At 36.3% G+C, this 24,004-nt stretch overlaps 1 protein-coding gene across 2 annotated transcripts in view; it reads left to right on the top strand.

Moving 5' to 3' along the window:
• Positions 1 to 24,004, top strand: part of PIAS1 (protein inhibitor of activated STAT 1) — a 124,684-nt gene that overhangs the window by 33,558 nt on the left and 67,122 nt on the right. For both annotated transcript variants that reach the window (XM_020910014.2, XM_020910015.2), the window contains exon 2: positions 1,000 to 1,444. In XM_020910014.2, the coding sequence (XP_020765673.1) occupies positions 1,000 to 1,444 (445 nt within the window). The remainder of the gene's footprint in view (positions 1 to 999; positions 1,445 to 24,004) is intronic.

Below are 24,004 nucleotides of genomic sequence, written 5' to 3' on the forward strand. Positions count from 1 at the left end.
GTTAAAGTTAGATTTCTTTACTACAGGCTTATGCCTTTTGACATGTGGATTGAATTCCTGGACTTTTTTGCTGCACTTGTGGGATCTTAGTTTCCACATGAGGGATTGAACCCAGGCCCTCAGCAGTGAAAGCACAGAGCCCTAATCCCCTTGACGGTGAATTCCCAATTTCTGGACGCTTTAGCCTAGCTTTGCCAATAGAATCAATAGTATGTTTCCAGTTTCATCCTTTTCCTAATGGTTTAATGAAAGATCATGGGATTTCAAATTACACATATCTGGGTTTGAATCCTGGTTGATATTTATTATAGTAGCTAAGTGGCCTTAGGTAAGTTATTTAACCTTTCTTAACTAGTTTCATCACATGTAAAGCAGGAAGGGTAACACCTTGTGGTGTGTAAAGATTTAATGACAATCCATTTGAAAATATCATATGTATCTGGTATATAATCGGTCAAAAAAGGTATATTTTAAGCCCTATAAATCCCTGAATTAGTATAGAGTACAATATTGTCTATAATGTTACAATATTTGTATCATGCCTACATCTGGTGCTTGAGGTGGACTGTTTATGTGTTTCGCATGTATGTATATAATTTTTCCCCAAGAAAACAAATTTTCTTGAGGGCTCATTATCTTTTTCCATCCACACAGCACTCAGTACTCTCTTGGAGACTTAGTAAGTGCTTGGTAAAGACCTGATGTTTTCATTATAACAATAAAATGAGGTGAGATGTGGTTCTACCTCATATCTGCTTTATTTTACAGCTTTCATAACCCTAGGTAGAAGTTAGTAAATTTATGAACATTAATTTTAAATTTCTTTGGTTACTTATTTTAAATGGTTAGATTTTAAGTTTGAAATAACTAGAATTGACTGTAATGGAACTGGCCTTTGTAAACGAAACATAAGGATAAAATGTTATAATAAAGTATTATTTAATGTTGTAAAGTGTGTTATTGGAATACTAATGTTTCACATTCTGTTTTGTCTCTAAGCAAATGGTTATGAGCCTTAGAGTTTCTGAACTCCAAGTACTGTTGGGCTACGCTGGGAGAAACAAGCACGGACGCAAACACGAACTTCTCACAAAAGCCCTGCATTTGCTAAAGGCTGGCTGCAGTCCTGCTGTGCAGATGAAAATTAAAGAACTCTATAGGCGGAGGTTCCCCCAGAAAATCATGACGCCTGCGGACTTGTCCATCCCCAACGTACATTCAAGTCCTATGCCAGCAACTTTGTCTCCATCTGCCATTCCACAGCTCGCTTACGATGGCCACCCTGCATCTTCACCCTTACTCCCCGTTTCTCTCCTGGGACCTAAACATGAACTGGAACTCCCTCATCTTACACCAGCTCTTCACCCAGTCCATCCGGATATAAAACTTCAGAAATTACCATTTTATGATTTACTGGATGAACTGATAAAACCCACCAGTCTAGGTAAGATTGTTCTATAATGGTTATTTGGTTACTATTGGAGGATACGTTTTCACTTTTGAGTTTGAATGTGACCCAGATTATTATTCATAATGAATTTTATATTTGGTATTAGCATCCAGATGGTAATAAGGATCTTTCAGTTTTAGACAAAATCAAATATATATAAGTTGTCTTTTAGACTGGAAAAAAGTATATTCAAGTCTTCAGTGTTGGTTGCTGACACAGTGAATGTTAAAAACTTTTAAAAAATATAAATGTTTTAAAAAGTATAATATTTTGAATTGTTGATTAATATTTTATAGTAACCTTTACAAAATCAAAACCCAGTAATTACTGTCAGTCTCTGAATTGTTTTTAATTTTTAAGGGTTGATGACATCTAAAATGACTATTGATATTTTTGATTATTTAAATGAGTAAATGGTTTAAATTGTTATAAAAGGAGATGTGAGCTTTGATGTGTAGTATTTCAATTTCAGTTGACTTTTTCAAGTGAATATGTGTGTCTTGAAGGTACGCACATGATCATGGTTATATAATACTAATAAACACTTGAAATTTCATGTACTGTGTTTTCCCATTGTTTGATCAGTGTGTAATATATTAATAGAATTCAATGTATTAAACAGCTAGAAGTTTTAATTGCTGTATGCTCCCTTACTTTATTTAAGGTAGAAGAAAACTGACCCTGTTGGGATCTCTGATTCATTCAGTGTAATACATTTAAAATATCAGACTTCCAGATGCTTGCTTGTTGTTAAAAATTAGTGATTGGCAAACTGTGGCAGGAAAGGCAGATCCTGTCTGCAGCCTGTTTTGGTGGATCTGAGCTAAGAACTTTTTTTATTTTGATATTCCTAAAGGGTTGTAAAGTAAAAACAAAGACGAAGAAGAATATGCACCAGAGACCATGTATATCTGCAGAACCTTAAAATAGTTACTGTATGGCTTTTACAGAAAAAAATTTGTCAATCCCTGTTACAAATCAGTAAACATTTCAGTTTGGGGGATTGGTGCATGTTGAATTTTGAGAACATTTACAGAAATTCTTGAACTAGGAAATGTTTAAATTATATTTAGCAGAATACATGAATAAATTAAGATTATAGGAGTCATTTTCAAACAACATGAATTTTATCACATTTGTAAAATAGCCATTAATAAGGAAACACTTGTTGAGAACCTGCTGTAAACTTCTAAAACTTATACATGCTCATTATAAAAAGTGAAAGTGCCAAATTCCCTTCCTCATTAGCAGTTTAGTGTGTATGCGTATATAAGCACATTATTTTTCTCGTTTTTAAGAAGGAATCTTATTGTACATAGTATTCTGTGACTTGCTTCTCCCTCCCTTTGTCTTACTAATATATTATAGACTTTTCTCCTTGTTCGTCTTCCCATTTTTGTTGGAGGCCATATATATATATACACACACACACACACACACACATATATATATATATATATACGCGGCCTTCCCTTGTGGCTCAGCTGGTAAAGAATCTGCCTGCAATGTGGGAGACCTGGGTTCGATCCCTGCCTTGGGAAGATCCCCTGGAGAAGGGAAAGGCTACCTGCTACAGTATTCTGGCTTGGAGAATTCCATGGACTGTATAGTCCATGGGATCACAGAGAGTCAGACACAACTGAGCAACTTTCACATCACACATACATACATACACATGTGTATATAATGTGTATGTGTACATGTGTGAGCGTATATATATAAAGTAGCTCTTTTCTCATTAAAGACTGTTAATTCTGTGTTCTAAATAAGTCCTCTATTCTAGTTTTTCGCTGCCAAAAACATGCTTAATAATTAGCATATCTTGTTGTTTTCAGTTTCACTAATATGAATTTCAGGTACCAGAGTGAGTAGATGATGTTTCCATACATGTCTATTAAATTTTGTCATGAAAAGTAGAAATGCAAACTGGATATACATTATGATTATATTGAATAATATTTTAAATAAATAAAATTGAGCATTTAAATGATTGATATTTAACTGAGGTACTTTGCTTAAGTGTGTATGTTATATGCTCACTTCTGATTGTCTACACTAATTTTTTATGCCTTTGTAGCTTAATATCTTGTCTTATTACTTCAGGATACTTTATCCTTATGAACTTTTTAGTGTGTAAAAATAACGGGTAAACATCTGGTTTTCCCCTAAAAAGATATTAGAAGGAGATAGTTCATAAGAAATTACATTAAAGCTACAGATAGCTTTTGCTATCTTTCTATATAGTATTTTCTTCTTAATGACTTTTTAAAGAGTAGTCAGTGAGTTTTAAATAATATTTCTCTCTTTACTCTTCATCTGAAAAGTAACAGAATGCTTTAATGGAGTGTTTTCATGTAACAGTTTAAGAACAGTGTCATAAAGTTTTATCCATTCTTGAAATCCAATAAGTAAACCCTTGCATTTACAAAATTGACTGAAGTGCTAAAATATTTCCCATAAGGTTTATTTAATTGAACTTTATTTGTGTTGTTGAGCCTCATTATTTGCACATTCTGGTGAGTGAATGTATGCTATCTCAAATTTACTTGTAAATTCAAAATCACTTCTCACAACAGTTGCATAGCCATTTAGAGACATGCACAGAGCTGCAAAAATCTTGAGTTGGCTGATGCAAGCATTCAACCTGTGGTTGACTAGGTGGTTCTTGCCTTTTTGTTTTCTGCTCTCATAAACAAATGTCCTCTTTGCACTCTACTTAATGCCACATTTTTTGCATTTCGGTGCTTTTTGTTGGTGATCACATTGTTTAAAATGGCCCCTAAACATAGTGCTGAAGTTTTGTCTATAATGTTCTGAAATGCAAAAAGGCTGTGATGTGCATTGTGGAGAAAACATACATATTAGATCAGTTTTGCTCAGGCATGAATTACAGTGCTGTTGGCGGTGAAGTTAGTGTTAATGAATTATCAATATATATCAAATAATGTGTCTTTAAATAGAAACACACAGAAAGCAAGGTCAGATATTGATCAGTTGTTGAAAATGTTGTGATCAGAGGCTTATAGGAACTTAACCCTGTGTTTATCCTAGGAGCAATGGTTCAATATTCACTAACTCATTGTTTCTGGTGACTTCGTATTAATAGAACACCAGACTTCATGAATGTGTATGTTAGCTGCTCAGTCGTGTCTGACTCCTTGCATCCCCATGGACTGTAGCCTGCCAGGATCCTCTGTCCATGGGATTCTTGTCCAGGCAAGAATACTGGAATGGGTTGCCATTCCCTTCTCCCAGGGGATCTTCCTGACCCAGGAATTGAACCCAGTTCTCCTGCATTGCAGGCATATTCTTTACCATCTGAGCCACCAGGGAAGCCTGTCTTCATGAATAAATCCATTATTTTTGATATACACACAAAATGATAGGTGGTATAGAATTGCTTAGTGGGATATAAATAGATTTCTAGTTTCTCACTCTTATCATAGAAATAAAATTAAACAATTTGGTTATACATAGAAAGCTCACCAGAAAGTGATTTGTGGGAGTTTATTGATCTAGTAAGTATTTGTGGGATGGAAATACTCAGAGACTCTGAAAAGATTGAAAAAAGATTCTGAGTAATCTGCAGGAATTTAGAATGAACGTATTTTAAAGCCCTGCTAAGTAACAGAAACGATTGAAAAAAGAATCTGTAAGATTTTTAACATTGTTAAAAGACTTTCTCTATACTTCATTAATTGAAGTGACTACTTCGTTGTGGGATTCAGTTTTCTAAAGGATGACTTTTGCTAGTAGGTCGTTTGTTTTGAATCTAGAAAACTATTTTCTGAAAAATTAAATGCCTTGCAGCATTCTCTTTCTTTCTCAACATACATACATTTAAAATCATTACAAACTCTTTAAGAATTTAGTTTTGACCTGTACTTAGCTAATTCATCACAGTCATTTGAGTCCAGAATGTGATGGATAAATTTAATTTTTCATTTTTTCCCCTTCCATTTTAACTGTAAGCACTAAATTTAAACAGAGTTTAAGAGGTTCCAGTGTAAGCTGAATGTTTGTATTGTATGCATGGTTCATGTTTCTAACTAAAAACAATAGTTTTGGCATTCCTCTACTTTATTAGATAATTTTTATCCATTTTTATAATAATTTTATTTCTTTAACAGTAAGTAATTTTAAGGTCTTTCTTCATTTTGGGACACATATTAAAGAGAACTCTTTTCATTGTCCATAGTAACTGGAAGAATTGGGAGATGAGGTAAAGATGTTTATAAAGTAAAATGCTTAATTTACTGTGTATTTTTGTCTGTCAGTATTAAAATCCTATTTGTTCTATGAGGCCTATTTCAGATGCTTTGAAAAGCCTTTTCCATTAAACTTTCCATGATGTCCCCCTTATATATCTGTGTTCTTTCCTGTCCAAATCATTTTCACTTTCTTGCATGCTCTTAATAAAATTTTGTGATTTATTCCTCAAAATCAACTCTGATGTATTCACCTGTATACTGTCAAAAGAATGTCTTATGTGGTAACCATAGTAAACACTTATTAGCTCTCCACTTTATTTAAATACAATAAATAAAGTCTTTTCTAATGTTTTTTGCAAAGAATCTGAAACTGAGACACATTTTAATTGATCATATATGGCTGTCATTCATCAGTTTGTCATGAAGCAAGTTACTTTTTTCTTTTTGAGTCTTTTTTAAAATTAATTTTTATTGAAGTATAGTTGATTTACAATGCTGTGTTAGTTTCTGCTATACAACAAAGTGAATCAGTTATAAATATACATACATCCACTCTGATTTTAGATTCCTTTTTCATATAGGTCATTACAGAAACGTGAGTAGAGTTCCCTGTGCTATACAGTAGGTTGTTATTATCTGTTTTATATATACTGTGTATAGGTCAATCCCAGTCTCCCAATTTATCCCTCCCTCACTCTTTTTGTAAGTCTTGGGAGGTGACTTCTATATAGGTTTTAATGTTTGTCAAACAGTCTTTTTCATCAAACACCACAGGTCTAAAACACCACATCTCTTTTCAATGTGTATTTGATTTTCCTGAGTTCTATTACGAGTAGTTCTCCTTTGATGTGGAACAGTGTACTGATACTCCTAGGAAAGTTCAACAGCCTAAGTGTATAGGGTTTATAGTCTCAGTATTTTAGAAAGCTTGGTCAATCTGTTTTCTTTTCAAAGTAGGACATTTGCATAAAGAAAATTACAGTTATTTTAGACTTGGGAAGATGTGTGAATAATTTATAGAAAATATTTGAATTAATAGATATTTATTCATCCGATTATACACACACACACACACACACACACACACACACACGCACACTTGATTTTTTGCCTTAGGAAACAAGACAGCAGATGGTGTCAGCGCTCCTAAACAGTTCAAGTGAGCCGTCTTGGCCTGTGCAGTGCGGGTAGGGTTTCTGCCACATCTTAATAACGTTGGTTACCAGTGCTTGCTGCCACGGGCTCCTCTGCCATTGGATTAGATTTCACAGTTTCCTTCTCCTCTCATTTTTTATAATTCAATTTGCCTTCCTTGACATGCCTAATAGCCAGTGCCTGAAGATCAGGTGATGCAAATTCAAGGACGCAGGCTCTGAGAAGTATTGAAAAGGGCATTCAAAGGTTTATGATTTACTCTGCTTTTAGAAAATATGCCTTCTAACAATTCAACACAAGCTGTGCTCTTCTGTACTTGAAATTTAGGAAATCAAAAGCACTAATTTTTTCTGTAGGCGGGTTTCTTCCCTAGAAACTTGTCTTCCTAATTTGGTAGCACTGGTTTCTTTTCTTTTCTAAAAGATGTAGAGAATATTTATTTATTTTAAACTTTGGCAAATTTGACTAATTTATTTCTTATGCATTTTAGTTACATTTGTTGTTGTATACAGTAGTATCACCATACACTAGTGTCCATTAAGTAATATAAATTGCAATTTTATTTTTAAAATTTTAATTAAAATATTTATAATAGTTTCAAGTATATAGTAAAATGATTCAGCTTTATATATAAACATATATATTCTTTTTAATTGTAGTTTATTACAAAATGTTGAGTATAGTTCCCTATGCTATACAGTGGGTCCTTGTTGGTTATATATTTTACGTATAGAAGTGTGTATATTTTATTCCCAAACTCCTAATTTAAACCCCCTTCCCCAACCCTGGCAACCATAAATTCGTTTTCTGTGTCTGTGAGTCTATTTCTGTTTTGTCAAAATGAAACTGTTAGTCGCTCGGTCTATTTATTATATTTAATTTTTACTCAAAATACATTTTAATGCATTTTTACTTAATATAAAAGTCAAAAGTTACAAAAGAGTTTATAGTGAAAAGGAAGTCTCTCTCCTAATTTTATTTCAACCACAGGTGTTGCTTTCAGTTCCTTTTATGTCTTTCCAGAAAGTTTTTGTCCTCATATTTGCCTCATTCTTTTTTTAGCATCTGCTTAGTATGCAGTTGATTGGACTATGTTTTATTAAATATTCTTTTGTTGATTGACATTTACTTTCCTGCTATTAAAAACTGTATCACACAAAAAAGCTGTATTACACAGATTGTTCTGGGATCTATATCCCTATGCACATGTCCAAATATATCCAATATTTTTATAAGATAAATTCCTAGAAGTAGAATGTGTGTTTAAAATTTTAATAGATGTTGCCAAATTTCCCTCCAGAAAAGGTTTTTGCCAATTTATAATGTTAGTGGCTATGTAGAGAATATTTTTTCCCCTATGCCTCGGGAATACTCTGTTACTAAACTTTTTGAACATTTCAGATTAGGTATCTGTAATACATTGAAGTTTTTACTTGCATCTCTTAGGAGTGAGGATTAAGTTTGTTTGAGATGGTTATATTTCTTTCTCTTTGGACTGTTCTGTGAACTTTGCTCAGTTAAAAACTGATTTATGGGACTTCCGTGGTGTTTATGGGACTTCACTGGCGGTCTAGTGGTTAAGTCTTCGCCTTTCAGTGCAGGGGGTGCAGGTTCAGTCCCTTGTCCGGGAGCTCAGATCCCAAATGCCTTGCAGCCAAACAACCAAAACTTCAGACAGAGGCAATATTGTAACAAACTCAATAAAGACCTTAAAAAATGGTCCATTAAAAAAAAAATCTTAAAGTAACATTTTATTTCAAAGAATAAGCTTAATCTGAGAAATGAGAAGATACAGAACTGAAGAAAAATTGTTAAGCAGTCAACATATTAAAAGTTTAGTCATTAAATTCAAGGACTTCCTTATCCATTCGTCTGCTGATGGGCATCTAGGTTGCTTCCATGTCCTGGCTATTATAAACAGTGCTGCGATGAACATCGGGGTGCACATGTCTCTTTCAGATCTGGTTTCCTTGGTGTGTATGCCCAGGAGTGGGATTGCTGGGTCATATGGCAGTTCTATTTCCAGTTTTTTAAGGAATTCTCACACTGTTCTCCATAGTGGCTGAACCAGTTTGCATTCCCACCAACAGTGTAAGAGGGTTCCCTTTTCTCCACACCGTCTCCAGCATTTATTGCTTGTAGACTTTTGGATAGCAGCCATCCTGACTGGCGTGTAATGGTACCTCATTGTGGTTTTGATTTGCCTTTCTCTGATAATGAGTGATGTTGAGCATCTTTTCATGTGTTTGTTAGCCATCTGTATGTCTTCTTTGGAGAAATGTCTGTTTAGTTCTTTGGCCCATTTTTTGATTGGGTCATTTATTTTTCTGGAATTGAGTGCAGGAGTTGCTTGTATATTTTTGAGATTAATCCTTTGTTGCTTCGTTTGCTATTCTTTTCTCCCATTCTGAGGGCTGTCTTTTCACCTTGCTTATAGTTTCCTTTGTTGTGCAAAAACTTTTTAGTTTCATTAGGTCCCATTTGTTTATTTTTGCCTTTATTTCCAATATTCTGGGATGTGGGTCATAGAGGATCCTGCTGTGGTTTATGTCAGAGAGTGTTTTGCCTATGTTCTCCTCTAGGAGTTTTATAGTTTCTGGTCTTACATTTAGATCTTTAATCCATTTTGAGTTTATTTTTGTGTATGGTGTTAGAAAGTGTTCTAGTTTCATTCTTTTACAAGTGGTTGGCCAGTTTTCCCAGCACCACTTGCTAAAGAGGTTGTCTTTTTCCCCTTGTATATCCTTGCCTCCTTTGTCGAAGACAGGGTGTCCATAGGTATGTGGATTTATCTCTGGGCTTTCTATTTTGTTCCATTGATCTATATTTCTGTCTGTATACATAATGGAATATTACTCAGCCATTAAAAAGAATACATTTGAATCAGTTCTATCGTGATGGATGAAACTGGAACCCATTATACAGAGTGAAGTAAGCCAGAAAGATAAACACCAATACAGTATACTAACGCATATATATGGAATTTAAAAAGATGGTAACGATAACCCTGTATGCAAAACAGAAAAAGAGACACAGATGTACAGAACAGACTTTTAGACTCTGTGGGAGAAGGTGAGGGTGGGATGTTCTGAGAGAATAGCATTGAAACAAGTATACTATCAAGGGTGAAACAGATCACCAGCCCAGGTTGGATGCATGAGATGGGTGCTCAGGGCTGGTGCACTGGGAAGACCCAGAGGGATGGGATGGGGAGGGAGGCGGGAGGGGGGATTGGGATGGGGAACACATGTCAATCCCTGGCTGATTCATGTCAATGTATGGCCAAAACCACTACAATATTGTAAAGTAATTAGCCTCCAACTAATAAAAATAAATGAAAAAAAAAATCAAGGACTTTAAAAAAATTGGTTTTCTCTGATCTGTAAAATTAAGGAATTTAGCACTTTGTGATATAATTCACAACTGTTTTTTCTGTTGTGATATCTTTTGACTTTATTTATGATTTGTGTTGGAAATTTGCATTCCACTCCTTTTTATTGCTAAGTAGTAGTTCATGGTATGCATGTATCACAGTTTCTCTACCTTTTTACCTGTTGAAGGGTGTTCTGGTTTTCTTCAGTTTTGGTCGATTATAAATAATGTTATAAGCACTGATGTGCAGTTTTTTTTTCTTTGTTTCTTTTTCATTTATAGGTTTTTTTATGGACGTAAGTTTCCTCTTTCTTTCCTGAATACATACCCAGCAGTGAGTTTTCTGAGTTCTAAGTATGTGTTTAGTTTTTTGAAAAAACACTAAACTGTTTCCTTGAATGTGCATACCATTTTATGGTTCCACTAGCAATATATGAGAGATCCAGTATCTCTTCATTCTTGCCAGCTTATGTGTTATTGTTGCTTTTTATTTTCAGTGTTTAATTACGTATGTAGTGACATCTCATTGTATTCTAATTTGTACTTCCCTAATAGCTAATGATGATGTTGAACATTTTTCCATGTATGTATTTGCTGAAATATTTATGCATGTCTTTCACATTGTTTTCCTGATTTTTATAATTGGAGGATAATTGCTTTACAATATTGTGTTGATTTCTGCCATACATCAAAATGAATCAGCCAGATATGCATAATATATCCCCTCCTTCCTGAACCCCACTCTCATCTCCCACCCCATCCCACCCCTTTATGTTGTCCCAGGGCACTGGGTTGAGCTCCCTGTGAGCACATTCCCACCTAACCCTAACCCTAACCCTAACCTAACCTAACCCTAACCCAACCCTAACCCTATCTGTTTCACGTATGGCAGTGTGTATCTTCCCTGCTGTTCTCAGTTCGTCCCACCCTCTCCCTGCCCCGCTGTGTCCACAAGTCTGTTCTCTGTATATGTGTCTCCACTGCTGCCCTGCAAGTAGATTCATCAATACCATCTTTCTAGATTCCATACACATGAGTTAATATACAATATTTGTCTTACTCTTTCTGACTGACTTCACTCTGTGTAATAGGCTCTAGGTTCATCCAGCTCATTAGGACTGACACAAATGTGTTGCTTTTTATAGCTGAGTAATAGCCATTGTATATGTGTACCACAATTTCCGTATCCATTCATCTGTTGATGAACATCTAGGTTGCTTCCATGTCCTAGCTGTTGTACAAAGTGCTACAGTGAGCAATGGGGTAGATAGGTCTCTTTCAGTTATGGTTTTCTCAGGGTCTATGCCCAGTAGTGGGATTATTGAGTGATATAGTAGTTCTATTCCTAGTTTTTGAAGAATCTCCATATTCTTCTTCATAGTGACTGTGTCACTTTACATTCCCAACAGTGCAAAAAGTTCCCTTTTCTCCACATCCTCTCCAGCATTTATTGTTTGTAGATTTTTTAATGATGGCCATTCTGACTAGTGTGAGGTGATACCTCATTGCAGTTTTGATTTGCATTTCTCTAATAATCAGCAATGTTGAGCATCGTTTCATGTGTTTGTTAGCCTTTGGTATGTCTTCGGAGAAATGTCTGTTTAGATCTTCCACCCATTTTTTGATTGTTTGTTTTTCTGGTATTGAGCTGCTTATATATTTTGGAGATTAATCTTTTGTCAGTTGTTTCGTTTGCAATTATTTTCTCCCATTCTGAGCTTTGTCTTTTAATCTTATTTATTGTTTCCTTTGCTGTGCCAAAACTTTAAAGTTTAATAATTAAGTCCCTTTTGTTTGCTTTTGTTTTTATTTCCATTAGTCTGAGAGGTGGGTCAAAAAGAATCTTGCTGTGATATGCGTCAGAGAGTCACATTTTTAAATTTAATTGTTTGTTTATAGAGTGTTGAATTTTGAGAGTTGCCATATATGTATTCTAGATACTAGTCCTTAGATACATGATTTGCAAATTTTTTCCAAGTTATAGCTTGTGTGTATTTTTTAATTATTTTTTAATTGATTTTGAAATAATCATAGATTCATAGAAAATTGCAAAGAAGTTCACAGTAACGATCATCCTGTCTACCCTTCACCCAGCCTTCCCATTGTTAGCATCTTTTCTAACTGTAGTGCAATATCTTAATAACTAGATAATTAACATTGGTACAACTCGTAGGCCTTATTCAAATTAGTTCTTTATGCATTCATTTTTGTGTGTATACCTCTCTGCAACTTTATCACGTGGTTTAGTCAGTTCAGTCTCTCAGTCATGTCCAACTCTTCACGACCCCATGCACTGCAGCATGCCAGGCCTCCCTGTCAATCACCAGCTCCAGGAGTTTACTCGAACTCATGTCCATTGAGTCAGTGATGCCATCCAACCATCTCATCCTCTGGCGTCCCCTTCTCCCCCACCTTCAATCTTTCTCAGCATCAGGGTCTTTTCAAATGAGTCAGCTCTTCGAATCAGGTGGCCAAAGGATTAGAATTTCAGTTTCAGCGTCAGTCCTTCCAAAGAATATTTGGGACTGATTTCTTTTAGGATGGACTAGTTGGATCTCCTTGCAGTCCAAGGGACTCTCAAGAGTCTTCTCCAACACCACAGTTCAAAAGCATCAATTCTTCGGTGCTCAGCTTTCTTTAGAGTTCAACTCTCACATCCATACATGACTTCTGGAAAAACCATAGCCTTGACTAGACAGACCTTTGTTGGCAAAGTAATGTCTCTGCTTTTTAATATGCTGTCTAGGTTGGTCATAACTTTTCTTCCAAGGAGCAAGCGTCTTTTAATTTCATGGCTGCAGTCACCATTTGCAGTGATTTTGGAGCCCCCCAAAATAAAGTCTGTCACTGTTCCACTGTTTCCCCATCTATTTGCCATGAAGTGATGGGACCAGATGCCATGATCTTTGTTTTCTGAATGTTGAACTTTAAGCCAACTTTTTCACCCTCCTCTTTCACTTTCATCAAGAGGCTCTTTAGTTCTTCTTCACTTTCTGCCATAAGGGTGATGTCATCTGCATATCTGAGGTTATTGACCGTTCTCCCAGCAATCTTGATTCCAGCTTGTGCTTCTTCCAGCCCAGCATTTCTCATGATGTCCTCTGCATATAAGTTAAATAAGCAGGGTGACAATATACAGCCTTGACATACTCCTTTTCCTATTTGGAACCAGTCTGTTGTTCCATGTCCAGTTCTAACTGTTGCCTCCTGACCTGCATACAGGTTTCTCAAGAGGCAGGTCAGGTTGTCTGGTATTCCCATCTCTTTCAGAATTTTCCACAGTTTGTGGTGATCCACACAGTCAGAGGCTTTGGCATGGTCAATAAAGCAGAAATATATGTTTTTCTGGAACTCTCTTGCTTTTTCAATAATCCAGTAGATGTTGGCAATTTGATCTCTGGTTCCTCTGCCTTTTCTAAAACCAGCTTGAACATCACATCACATAGTAGCTTCATGTAACTACCACCAAGTCCGCGTGACTGCCTGTTAAACTACCCTTTCGTAACCTCACTTATCTTCCTCCCCCATGCCTAGTCCCTGACAGCCACTAATCAGTTCTCTCTCTCTAAATTATTTCACCAATATTACATTAAAAAATCATGCCTTATGTCCTTTGAAGATTGGCTTTCTTCACTCAGCATAATTTCTTTGAGGTTTATCCAAGTTGTTGTGTATATCAGTAGTTCTTTTTTCATTTCTAGGAAGTAGTCTGTTGCATGGTATTCTGTTATTTAGCCATTTTATGCACTGAAAGACATTTTAGATAGTTTCCAGTGTTTTGACTATTATGCATAAAATTGCTATTACTCTTTATGGTGGTTCAGACAGTAAAACGCCTGCCTGCAATGTGGGAGACAAAGGTTCAATCCCTGGGTCAGGAAGATCCCTGGAGAAGGGAATGGCAACACACTCCAGTATCCTTGCCTGGAGAATCCCATGGATGGAGGAGCCTGGTAGGCTACTGTCCACAGGGTCGCAAAGAGTCGGACACAACTGAGCGACTTCACTTTCACTTTATATATGGATTTCTATGTGGAAATAAGTTTTCCTTTCTCTAAGATAGATGCCTGTGTATTCAGTTGATGAGCCATATGGTAAGTTCATTTCCAGTTTTAAAAGGAACTGCAAAATTATTTTCCACAGTTACCATGTTGTTCAGTCACTGAGTCGTGTTCGACTCTTTGCAACCCCATGGACTGCAGCACGCTAGGCTTTCTTGTCCTTTGCTATCTCCTGGAGTTTGCTCAAACTCGTGTCCATTGAGTCAGTGATACCATCCAACCATCTCATCCTCTGGTGTCCCCTTCTCCTCCTGCCTTCAGTCTTTCCCGGCATCAGGGTCTTTTCCAATGAGTTAGTTCTTCACATCTGGTGGCCAAAGTATTGGAGCTTCAGCATCAGTCCTTCCAATGAATATTCAGGACTGATTTCTTTTAGGATTGACTGGTTTGTACTCCTTGCTGTCCGTGGAATTCTCAAGAGTCTTGTTCAGCACCACAATTCGTAAGCATCAATTCTTTGGTGCTCAGCCTTCTTTATGGTTCAACTCTCACATCCATACATGATTACTGGAAAGACCATAGCTTTGACTATATGGACCTTTGCCAGAAAAATGATGTCTCTGCTTTTTAATACACTGTCTAGGTTGGTCATAGCTTTTCTTCTAAGGAAAGCAATCACGTTAAAATCAAATCCCATACCCACCGAGTGGGTGACCCACAAACTGAAGAACAGTAATACCATAAAAATCCCACTGTTGCAAAGATTCTATCCCACATCAGGCTTTCCAACCTGGGGAACCTGCAAAGGGACTGGGAATCCCCAAGGAATCTGACTTTGAAGGACAGCAGGATTTGTTTACAGAACTTCCATAGAACTGAGGGAAACAGAGACTCTTGGAAGGCACAAACAAAAACTATACCATTTTGCATTTCTACTGGCCATGTATAAGTGATCCGGTTTCTCTGAATCTTTTACATCATTTGGTTGGTTGGTTTTTTTTTTTTTTTTCTCTTGCCTTTTTGGTAGATGTGTAGTGATATCTTATAATTTTAATTTGGCTTAATGGCTATTGAACATCTTTTAAAGTTTTTTTTATGAACATCTTTTTATTTGTTTATTTGGCATCCGAATATCCTCTTTAGTGATTTTTCTCCATATTTTTTATTCATTTTCTAATTGGAGTATTCATTTGTCTTTTCATTATTGAGCTTTCAAAGTTCTTTATATATTCTGGATACTACTCCTTTGTTGAATATGTGGTTTGCCAATATTTTCTCCTGTTTTGTAGTTGTTTTAAAGTTCTTTACATATCCTAGATACTAGTCCTTTGTTGAATATGTGATTTGCCAATATTTTCTCCTGTTTGGTAGTGGTTTTTTATCTTCTTGATAGGGTATTATATAGAGCAAATTGAATTTTTTTTTTATAGATCATGCTTTTGAGGTAAAGTCTAAGAACTCTTTGCTCAACTCTGGATATGTCTGAAAGATTTTCTCCTATGGTATTTTTCTAAAAGGTTTATATTTTTATGTTTTATGTTTAAATCTGTGCCCCATTTGTTGTTACCTTTTATATAGGGTGAGGTTCATCTCCAGATTTCTGATTACTGCAGTATCATTTGTTTTAAAAGTGTATCCTTCCTCCATCAAATTGCTTTTTCACCTTTGTCAAAAATCATTGTCCATATTTATTTGGGTCTATTTCTGAGTCCTTTGTTCTGTTCCACTGATCTGTTTTCTGTCTCTCACTTATATCACATGATCTTGGTTACCATAGATATATAGTCTCATAAAATTGAGCAGAGTAATTTCTCTAACTTTATTCTTTTGTTTTAAAATTTTTGTTGCTATTCTAGTTTCTTTGCCTTTCCATATAAATTTTAAAAGTGGTCTTGTCTCTCTCTACCAAAAAAACCTGCTGAGATTTTGATGGAAATCAGGTTATATCTCTATATCAATTTAGGGATAATATACAGTTTTCCTGTTGAGTCTTTCAATATATGAATATCTTTGCATTTAATTTTTATTTTGTTCATCAGCATTTTGTGTGTAGTTTTCAGTATACAAGTCTTACACTTGTTTATTAGAGCTATATCTAAGTATTTCGCTCTGTTGAGTGATTACAGGTGGTATTATAATATAAATTTTGATTTTTCATGGTAGTTTTTAGTATATAGAGGTATGCTTGACTTTTGTTCTTGGTTTTCTATCTTGTGACTTTGTTGAGCTCATTACTTAGTTCTAAGAAGGCTTTTTTAAAAAAGTTTTTGAAATTTTCTATATAAGACTACAATGTCATCTGGTAATAGAGGCAGTTTTATTTCTTCTTTTAGTACCTTACATGCTGTTGTCTTACTGCACTTTTTGGGACTGAAATACACTGTTGAATAATGGTGATGAGAGTGACCATCCTTTGTTTTAATCTGAGGGGAAAGTCTCGAATTAAACTGATTTTTTTCCCCCCTGCTTTTAGACTTTTCCTCATAAAATTACCTTGTTTTGTGTTGTTACTTTTTTTAAGCTTCCTTTTTATTACTGTTTGCCTGATAAAAGCTGTGTTCTTTGTTTTTTCAGCCTTTTGTGGCATTTTATTTTAGAATGTTCTTTGTGTTTTAAATAGTGGCTTTATTGATCATTAGTCAGTTCAGTTGCTCAGTAGTGTCCGACTCTTTGTGACCCCATGGACTGCAGCGCACCAGGCTTCCTTGTCCATCACCAGCTCTCAGAGCTTACTCAAACTCATGTCCATCTAGTTGGTGATGCCATCCAACCATCTCATCCTCTGTTGTCCCCTTCTCCTACCTTCAGTCTTTCTCAGCATCAGGGTCTTTTCAAATGAGTCAGTTCTTCACATCAGGTGGCCAAAGTATTGGAGTTTCGGCTTCAGCATCAGTCCTTCCAATGAATATTCAGTACTGATTTCCTTTAGGATTGAATTTACCATAAAATTTACTCTTTTAAAGTGTACAATTCGTTGGTTTCAGTATATTCACAGTCTTGCAACCATCACCACTGTCAGTGTTGGAACATTTTCCTCACCCTGAAAAGAGACTTTATACTCATTATCAGTCACTCTCCAGTCCCAACTCCCCAGCCCCTGGAACTTCTAATGCAGTTTCTGTCTTTATGGATTTGCCTGTTTTGGATAATGTTTTCAAGGTTCATTCATGTTATAGCATGTTTCAGCACTTCATTCTTTTTTATAGCAAAATAGGTATTCCATTGTACCACATTTTTCAAATTCATCAGTTGATGGACATTTGGGTTGTTTCTATTTTTTCAGTATTATGAATAAAGCTTATGAATATTCATATACATGTTTTTATATGGACATATGTTGTCAGTTTTCTTGGTTATGTACTTAGGAGTGGAAATACTGGGTGACTCTGTCTAACCTTTGAAGAACTGCCAGACGGTTTTCCAAAGGAGTTGTACTGTTTTACAGTCTCACCAGTGATATATGAGGGTTCCTATTTCTCCACATTCTTGCTAACACTTGTTACTGTCTTCTTGTGTATAACCAACCTAGTGGGTATGAGGTGGCCTCTCCTTGAGGCAGTTTTCGCTCTTATAGCTAGGAAGCATCTAGCTGGCTGTTTAGCAGCTTCCCAGGTGGCTCAGTGGTAAAGAATCTGCCTGCTGGTGCAGGAGATGCAGGTTCAGTTCCTGGGTTGGGAAGATCCCCTGAAGAAGGGAATGGTGACCCATTCCAGTATTCTTGCCTGGAGAATCCCGTGGACAGAGGAGCCTGGCTGGCTGTAGTCTATAGGGTCGCAAAGAGTCGGACACGACTGAAGCAACTTAGCATGCACGCACTGTCATATTTGATCTTTGTTCTGCCATCTTTGTTTTCTTTCTTTTTTTTTCATCTTTGTCTTCTTAAGTAGTTATTATTTAAAGTTCTGTTTTTGTTGTTGTTTAGTTGCTAAGTCATGTCAGACTCTTTTGCACCCTCATGGGCTGTAGCTTGCTGGGCTCCTCCCTCCATGCGATTTCCCAGGCAAGAATACTGGAGTGAGCCGCCATTTCCTCCTCTAGGGAATCTTTCTCACTCAGGGATTGAACCTGCACTGGCAAGTGGATTCTTTACCACTGAACCACAAGGGAAGCCAATTTTAGTTTACCAAACACTTTAAAATCTAAGTTTTCTTAACAGCTTTGTTAGTTTTTCAGTGTAATCAATGTGTCTTGCCTCTTTCCCCCGCTTTGTTAACTTATTCATTGATTTATTTTACCAGAAGTATGTTGATGGCTATTTCTTCAAAGTTTATATTAACAATTGAAGTTTACATGACAGTCATTGACATAAGCATTTTTCTCACTGCATGATAAGAGTAGAAATCTTAATAGATTCAATAATTATGGTTATAAAAGAATTGCTGTCAAATGGACAAACAGACATTCACTTTAGTGCTTTATTTCAGATTATTTTGAGAGGTCTCTATAGAATCTAAAAGCTAATAAGGAGTTTTTCAACTCCAAGGTAGGTGAAGTGGGGATTAGAAAATCTGACAAATATATTGTGAATTTAGTTAAAGCTCAACCAAAAGAGGTGAGCTATAACAATATTTAGGATGTCCAAAAAAACCCCCAATATTTAGCATGTCAAATTGCAATTTTATCTGTTTAGCAGATTAGGAAATTCATATTTTCAAGTTCACTTAGGATGTGAATTGTTAACTTCCTTTTTTAATAGAAATAATACATTATTCTTTAACTAATAGCCTTGATGGTATAACTTGTATTTCTGCTTAAGATTGAAATTTCTCTAGAATTCATCCCATGGTTACTTTTAGATAAAGTAAAACAGGTCATGTGTTTGTATTTATTTTTCATGTGTTGGAGTGTAATTTTCTTATGCTTTGTATAGATTTTGGTTTGCTTTTGAAGTAAATTTAAAACCAAGATTGTATTTGTATATGTGACTTTTTTTTTTGTATTAATTCTTACCTTCCCACCATAAGACCTGGATTTGCTAAATCAAAAGACTGTTTAGAGAATGACTCTTGGTGTGACTAGAATTAAAGTGCTGGAGCTTTTACTACCTAATGAGTAATCTATATCAGCCTTTCTGTGTCTGCAGCTTGCTTCTACTTTGCTCCCCAATCTAGCATTTCATCTCTTTTGACCTCCTTTATGCAGACTTCTGAAATGTGTTTTAACTTTTATAAAATGAAACTGTAGTTCTTAATGATAGTAGTTTGTTATATCTTTGATTGCCCTACATGTATTGGATTTTCTATATAAAATTAGAGGATAGACATGTAATTTTTTTGAAAACTAAAAAATCATTCACACTGTTAACCATTGTACCTTTTAAAAAGTGATAATTATCAGTCTCATTCAGCTCTTCAACTGAAGGTCATTACAGAGCATACTTTCTCTGCTGTCAGCAAACTACAGTTTAGATACTGATTTAATTAAAGGTGGTACTTATTTTTCCAGTTGATTTATTTTAATACTCTTAGTTTTCATATATAGACATTTGCATACAAGAATATGTGTAAGAGAATGCACTCATTTGCACCCAGAGTTCGAAAGAGTAGGAGAAATGGAAATGTTTACATTCGAGATATTAAACTATTTGCATCCCCTTTTCTCCTCCAAGCTTAAAAATGATGGTTAAACACCTGTTTCTGTGCCCATGAGGAAAATAACCTTTGCTTCTAGGCCTTCTGGATTTTCTGAATGGAGGGTTTTGTGGTACAGGAAGGTCAACTTGAGGAGTAGGAAGAAACTATTCTCTTAACCCATGTGCAAAACTGGTGCAGACCAAATTTCAGTGGAAAGTATGTTTTTTTTTTTTTTGGCATCTTCCCATTTGTCTTTCTTCATGCTTCTCCCACCTCCTTCTGCCTTCTTCTTGGGTGTCTACTCTTTTTAGCTCCATACTGTGGCATTTTTTCCAGGCCTGCAGATGTACCTCTTATTAACTTCCACAAGACTCCTTCATTTTCTTTCCAATTCTATAAAATAAGAAAACATTGTCATCTATAGAGTGAAGGGAATTGGTTCTACAAGTCAGTGGATTAGCCTGACTACTGAGTGCCTGAAATTCTCTGTTACAGTAGTCTGCCATATTTAGATAGACACACAGCACCGTGAGCTTTCCTCCAGCTTTGGATCAGATTGCTGTGTCATTGGTTGAACACAGGTGAAATTGGCTTATGATTTGGGTCATGTCCTGTGAAAAATTTTTACTGGATCTTTAAAACATGAGCATCATAATGAGCATAGTGAGGTGCTCTCGTTAGGAGAGGTAGAGACTGACCTAAGAAAACACTTCTGCTTACCTGGGGACTGTAGTCCAGACAGAATTTCTGGCATTATTTTTGATTATTTGACACCTTAGGAGAGCAGTGGTTTTTGAGCAAGGAGCTGAATATAAGAAGCCTACTTTGGTTTGAGCGTTCTTCTCAATCAACTCCATTAATCTTTATATCATGATATTTCCACGTTTGAACCCGTAGGTTCTCTGCTTAGGAATGGGAGTCCAGGTAGTGATAGCTATTTGTACATGTTTAGTTAATCGTGTTAATTACTCAGTCGTGTCTGACTCTTTGCAACCCCATGGACTGTAGCCCGCCAGGCTCCTCTGTCCATAGAACTCTCCAGGCAAGAATATTGGAGTGGGTTGCCATTTCCTTCTCCAGGAAGGAAATGTACTTGTTTGCTTTTTGTAATTTAAGTATTTGTTAGAAATTAGCCAATGACTTATAGCTGGTTTCCCTCTGATCACTATTCATAGCAAAAATGCTTGGATATTGGGCTCACTTGCCACCACCTTCACCACATGAATTCTCTTAATCCTTATCAGAAGGAAATTCCATTTCTTCCTGCAGGAAAGTAAACATAATAGTTTGTAAGATTGAGTTCTCTTCAGCAGTGTATTTCAAGAGTATAAATCAGTATTTACCCAAATGCCTGGAATTTCTAGATTGTCTGTTGTAAATATAAAATCAGTTACGGGTAAATGTTACTAAATGTCTGATATTTACACTAGATAATTACAGTCTTTGGAACCTTTTCTGAACTTATGAATATAGGTTGCTACTCAGATTTTAATATTTTGCCCTTCATATATGAAAGGATAGTGTAGAATGACTTTGAAAATGACTTAAACTATATCTGAATACAAGTATGCAACTAATAGTAATGTATGATGACAAATAAGGTGGCTAACATTTATAAACAAGAAAAAAGTTCATGGTAAATACTTAATGCTTATATTTACTAGAGAAAATACACAGTTAAGAAAACAAGTGTACAGTCATTGTGTTTCAGTCTGTGCTATCAGATAGTTACTGAAAGATTATTTAAAGTAATTTCCCTTTCTAGTGTATAGTTGTGTAACTGGAAACTTCTAGCTACTTTTATGCAAGAACTCTTTTTTAATATATATGCAAGAATTTTTACACAGGAAAACTAGTAGAAAATCAGCTGTTTGGAGGTGTTAGAACTAATTAAGAGTTCAGCATGAGAGTGAATTAAAAAGTTATTGTGAAAAAAAATCAGTATTCTTACTACAAATGATACAAAAAAATCCACCTAAAACTGGCAGAAATGTAAAAATGAATCCATTAGTTTATATAACCAAAGAAGAAGAGGCTTGATGCTCAGCTCAATGACATCAGAATGATCCTTTTCTTAACCCTCTACTTCCCTTATCAGCTTCTACCCCCATTGCCTTGCTCCTCATTACGGCAAAATTCCATGAACAAGTCTTCTGTAGTCTCTGTCTCCAATTCCTCATTTTCCATTCTCCTGTAAGTTCACTCCAGTAATGCTTTTGTTCCAATCACTCCCTGAAACTTTCTTTGTCAGGAAGATTTTGATGCCAAAGCCCATGCATAGTTCATTCTCAGTCCCCAGCTTACTTGATCTATCAGCAGCATTTGACTCAGTTAAGTTCTCCTGCTTGCAGCACTTTCATCACTGAACAGAGTAGTCTAGGACACAACTCTCTGTCTTGGTTTTCCTTTTGTCTTGCTGGTCATTTCTTCTTACACGTATCTCTCTCTTTAAGTGTTTTTAACTGGAGTATGGTTGGTTCACAGTGCTGTGCCAGTTTCAGCTGTATGGCAGAGTGAATCAGCCGCGGGTATGTGCGTCGACTCGCTCTCTTCTAGATGCCGTTCCCCGTGGGTCACTGCAGAGTAACGAGTAGAGTCCTGTGCTGCCGCAGGTTCTTGCTAGTCATCCTTGTCTGCAGTAGTGTATATGTCAGTCCCAGTCTCTCAGTGTACCCCCTCCTCCCCCTCCCCCTTCCATTTGGTAACCTTAAGTTTGTTTTCTGTACCTGGGACTCCATTTACGTTTTGTAAATAGGTTCATTTGTACCTTTTTTTTTTTTACATTCCACATATAAGCGTCATCATTTATTTGTCTTTCTCTGTCTTCACGTATTAGTATGATAATCTCTAGTTCCATCCATGTTGTTGCAAGTGGCATTATTTGATTCATTTTTACGGCTGATGTATATTCCGTTGTGTATTTGTACCACATCGTCTTTATCCATACCCTGTTGACTTAGGTTGCTTCCATGTCTTGGCTATTGTAAATAGGACTGCAGTGAACATTGGGGCGCTTGTATCTTCTTAAATTATGGTTTTCTGTGGATTTATGCCTATGAGTAGGATTGCTGGATCATATGGTGTGCTTAGGCATTCAGTCGTGTCTGACTCTGCGATCCCATGGATGGTAGCCTACCAGGCCCTTCTGTCCATGAGGATTCTCTAGGCAAGAATATTGGGTTGGGTTGCCATGCCCTCCTCCAGGGTATCTTCCCAACCCAGGGATCAAACCCAGATCTCCTGCTTTGCAGGTGGATTCTTTATCATCTGAGCCACCAGGGAAGCCCATAGGATCCACCAGGGATCATATGGTAGCTCTGTTTTTAGATTTTTAAGGAACCTCCATACTGTTCTGCATAGTGGATGCACCAATTCACATTCCCACCAACAGTGTAGGAGGGTTTCCTTTTCTCATTACCCTCTCCAGCATTTATTGTTTGTAGATTTTTTGATGATAGCCATTCTAACCTGTGTGAGGTGATACCTCGGTGTAGTTTTGATTTGCCTTCTCAAGTAGTTAGTGATATTGAACATCTTATGCCTCTTGGCCATCTGTATGTCTTCTATACTTTTCTTATCCCCAGACCTCTTTGCTATCTACACTTACTTGATAATTCTATCTAGTCTCAAGACTTTAAATAGTAACTGAACATTAATGATTCTAAGTTTGTATCTGTAGCCAAGTTTTCTCTGAGTTGCAGAGTCTTATCCAACTGCCCATATAAAATTACTATTCAGATGTCTGTCTCAACCTTAATATGTCCAGCAGTGATTTTTTGTTCTTTCTTTTAAAACAAATTTGATCCACAGTCATCTTGGTTAAGGACACCTTCCATCTGCCTAGATGCTCAGGCTAAAATCTTTAGAGTCATCCTGGATTCTTCTTTTTCATTATAGTGTAAGTAAGTGAAAGTCATTCAGTTGTGTCTGACTCTTTGTGACCCCATGGACTATACAGTCCATGAAATTCTCCATGCCAGAATACTGGAGTGGCTAGCCTTTCCCTTCTCCAGGGGATCTTCCCAACCCAGGAATTGAACCAGGGTCTCCTGCATTGCAGGCAAATTCTTTTCCAGCTGAACTACCAGGGAAGTAAACTCCAGAATCCTTATGATCTAGTCCCGTCTTCTTTACCCATCCGGTATCATCACTTACTAGTATTCTGTTTAATTTGGCTCTAACTACAGTGAGTTTCCTGCTGTTCTTCAGATGCACTGTATGCTCTTATCCTGGGCCTTGGCA

Source organism: Odocoileus virginianus, chromosome 6 (genome assembly GCF_023699985.2).
Source record: "Odocoileus virginianus isolate 20LAN1187 ecotype Illinois chromosome 6, Ovbor_1.2, whole genome shotgun sequence".
Taxonomy (NCBI): Eukaryota; Metazoa; Chordata; class Mammalia; order Artiodactyla; family Cervidae; genus Odocoileus; species Odocoileus virginianus.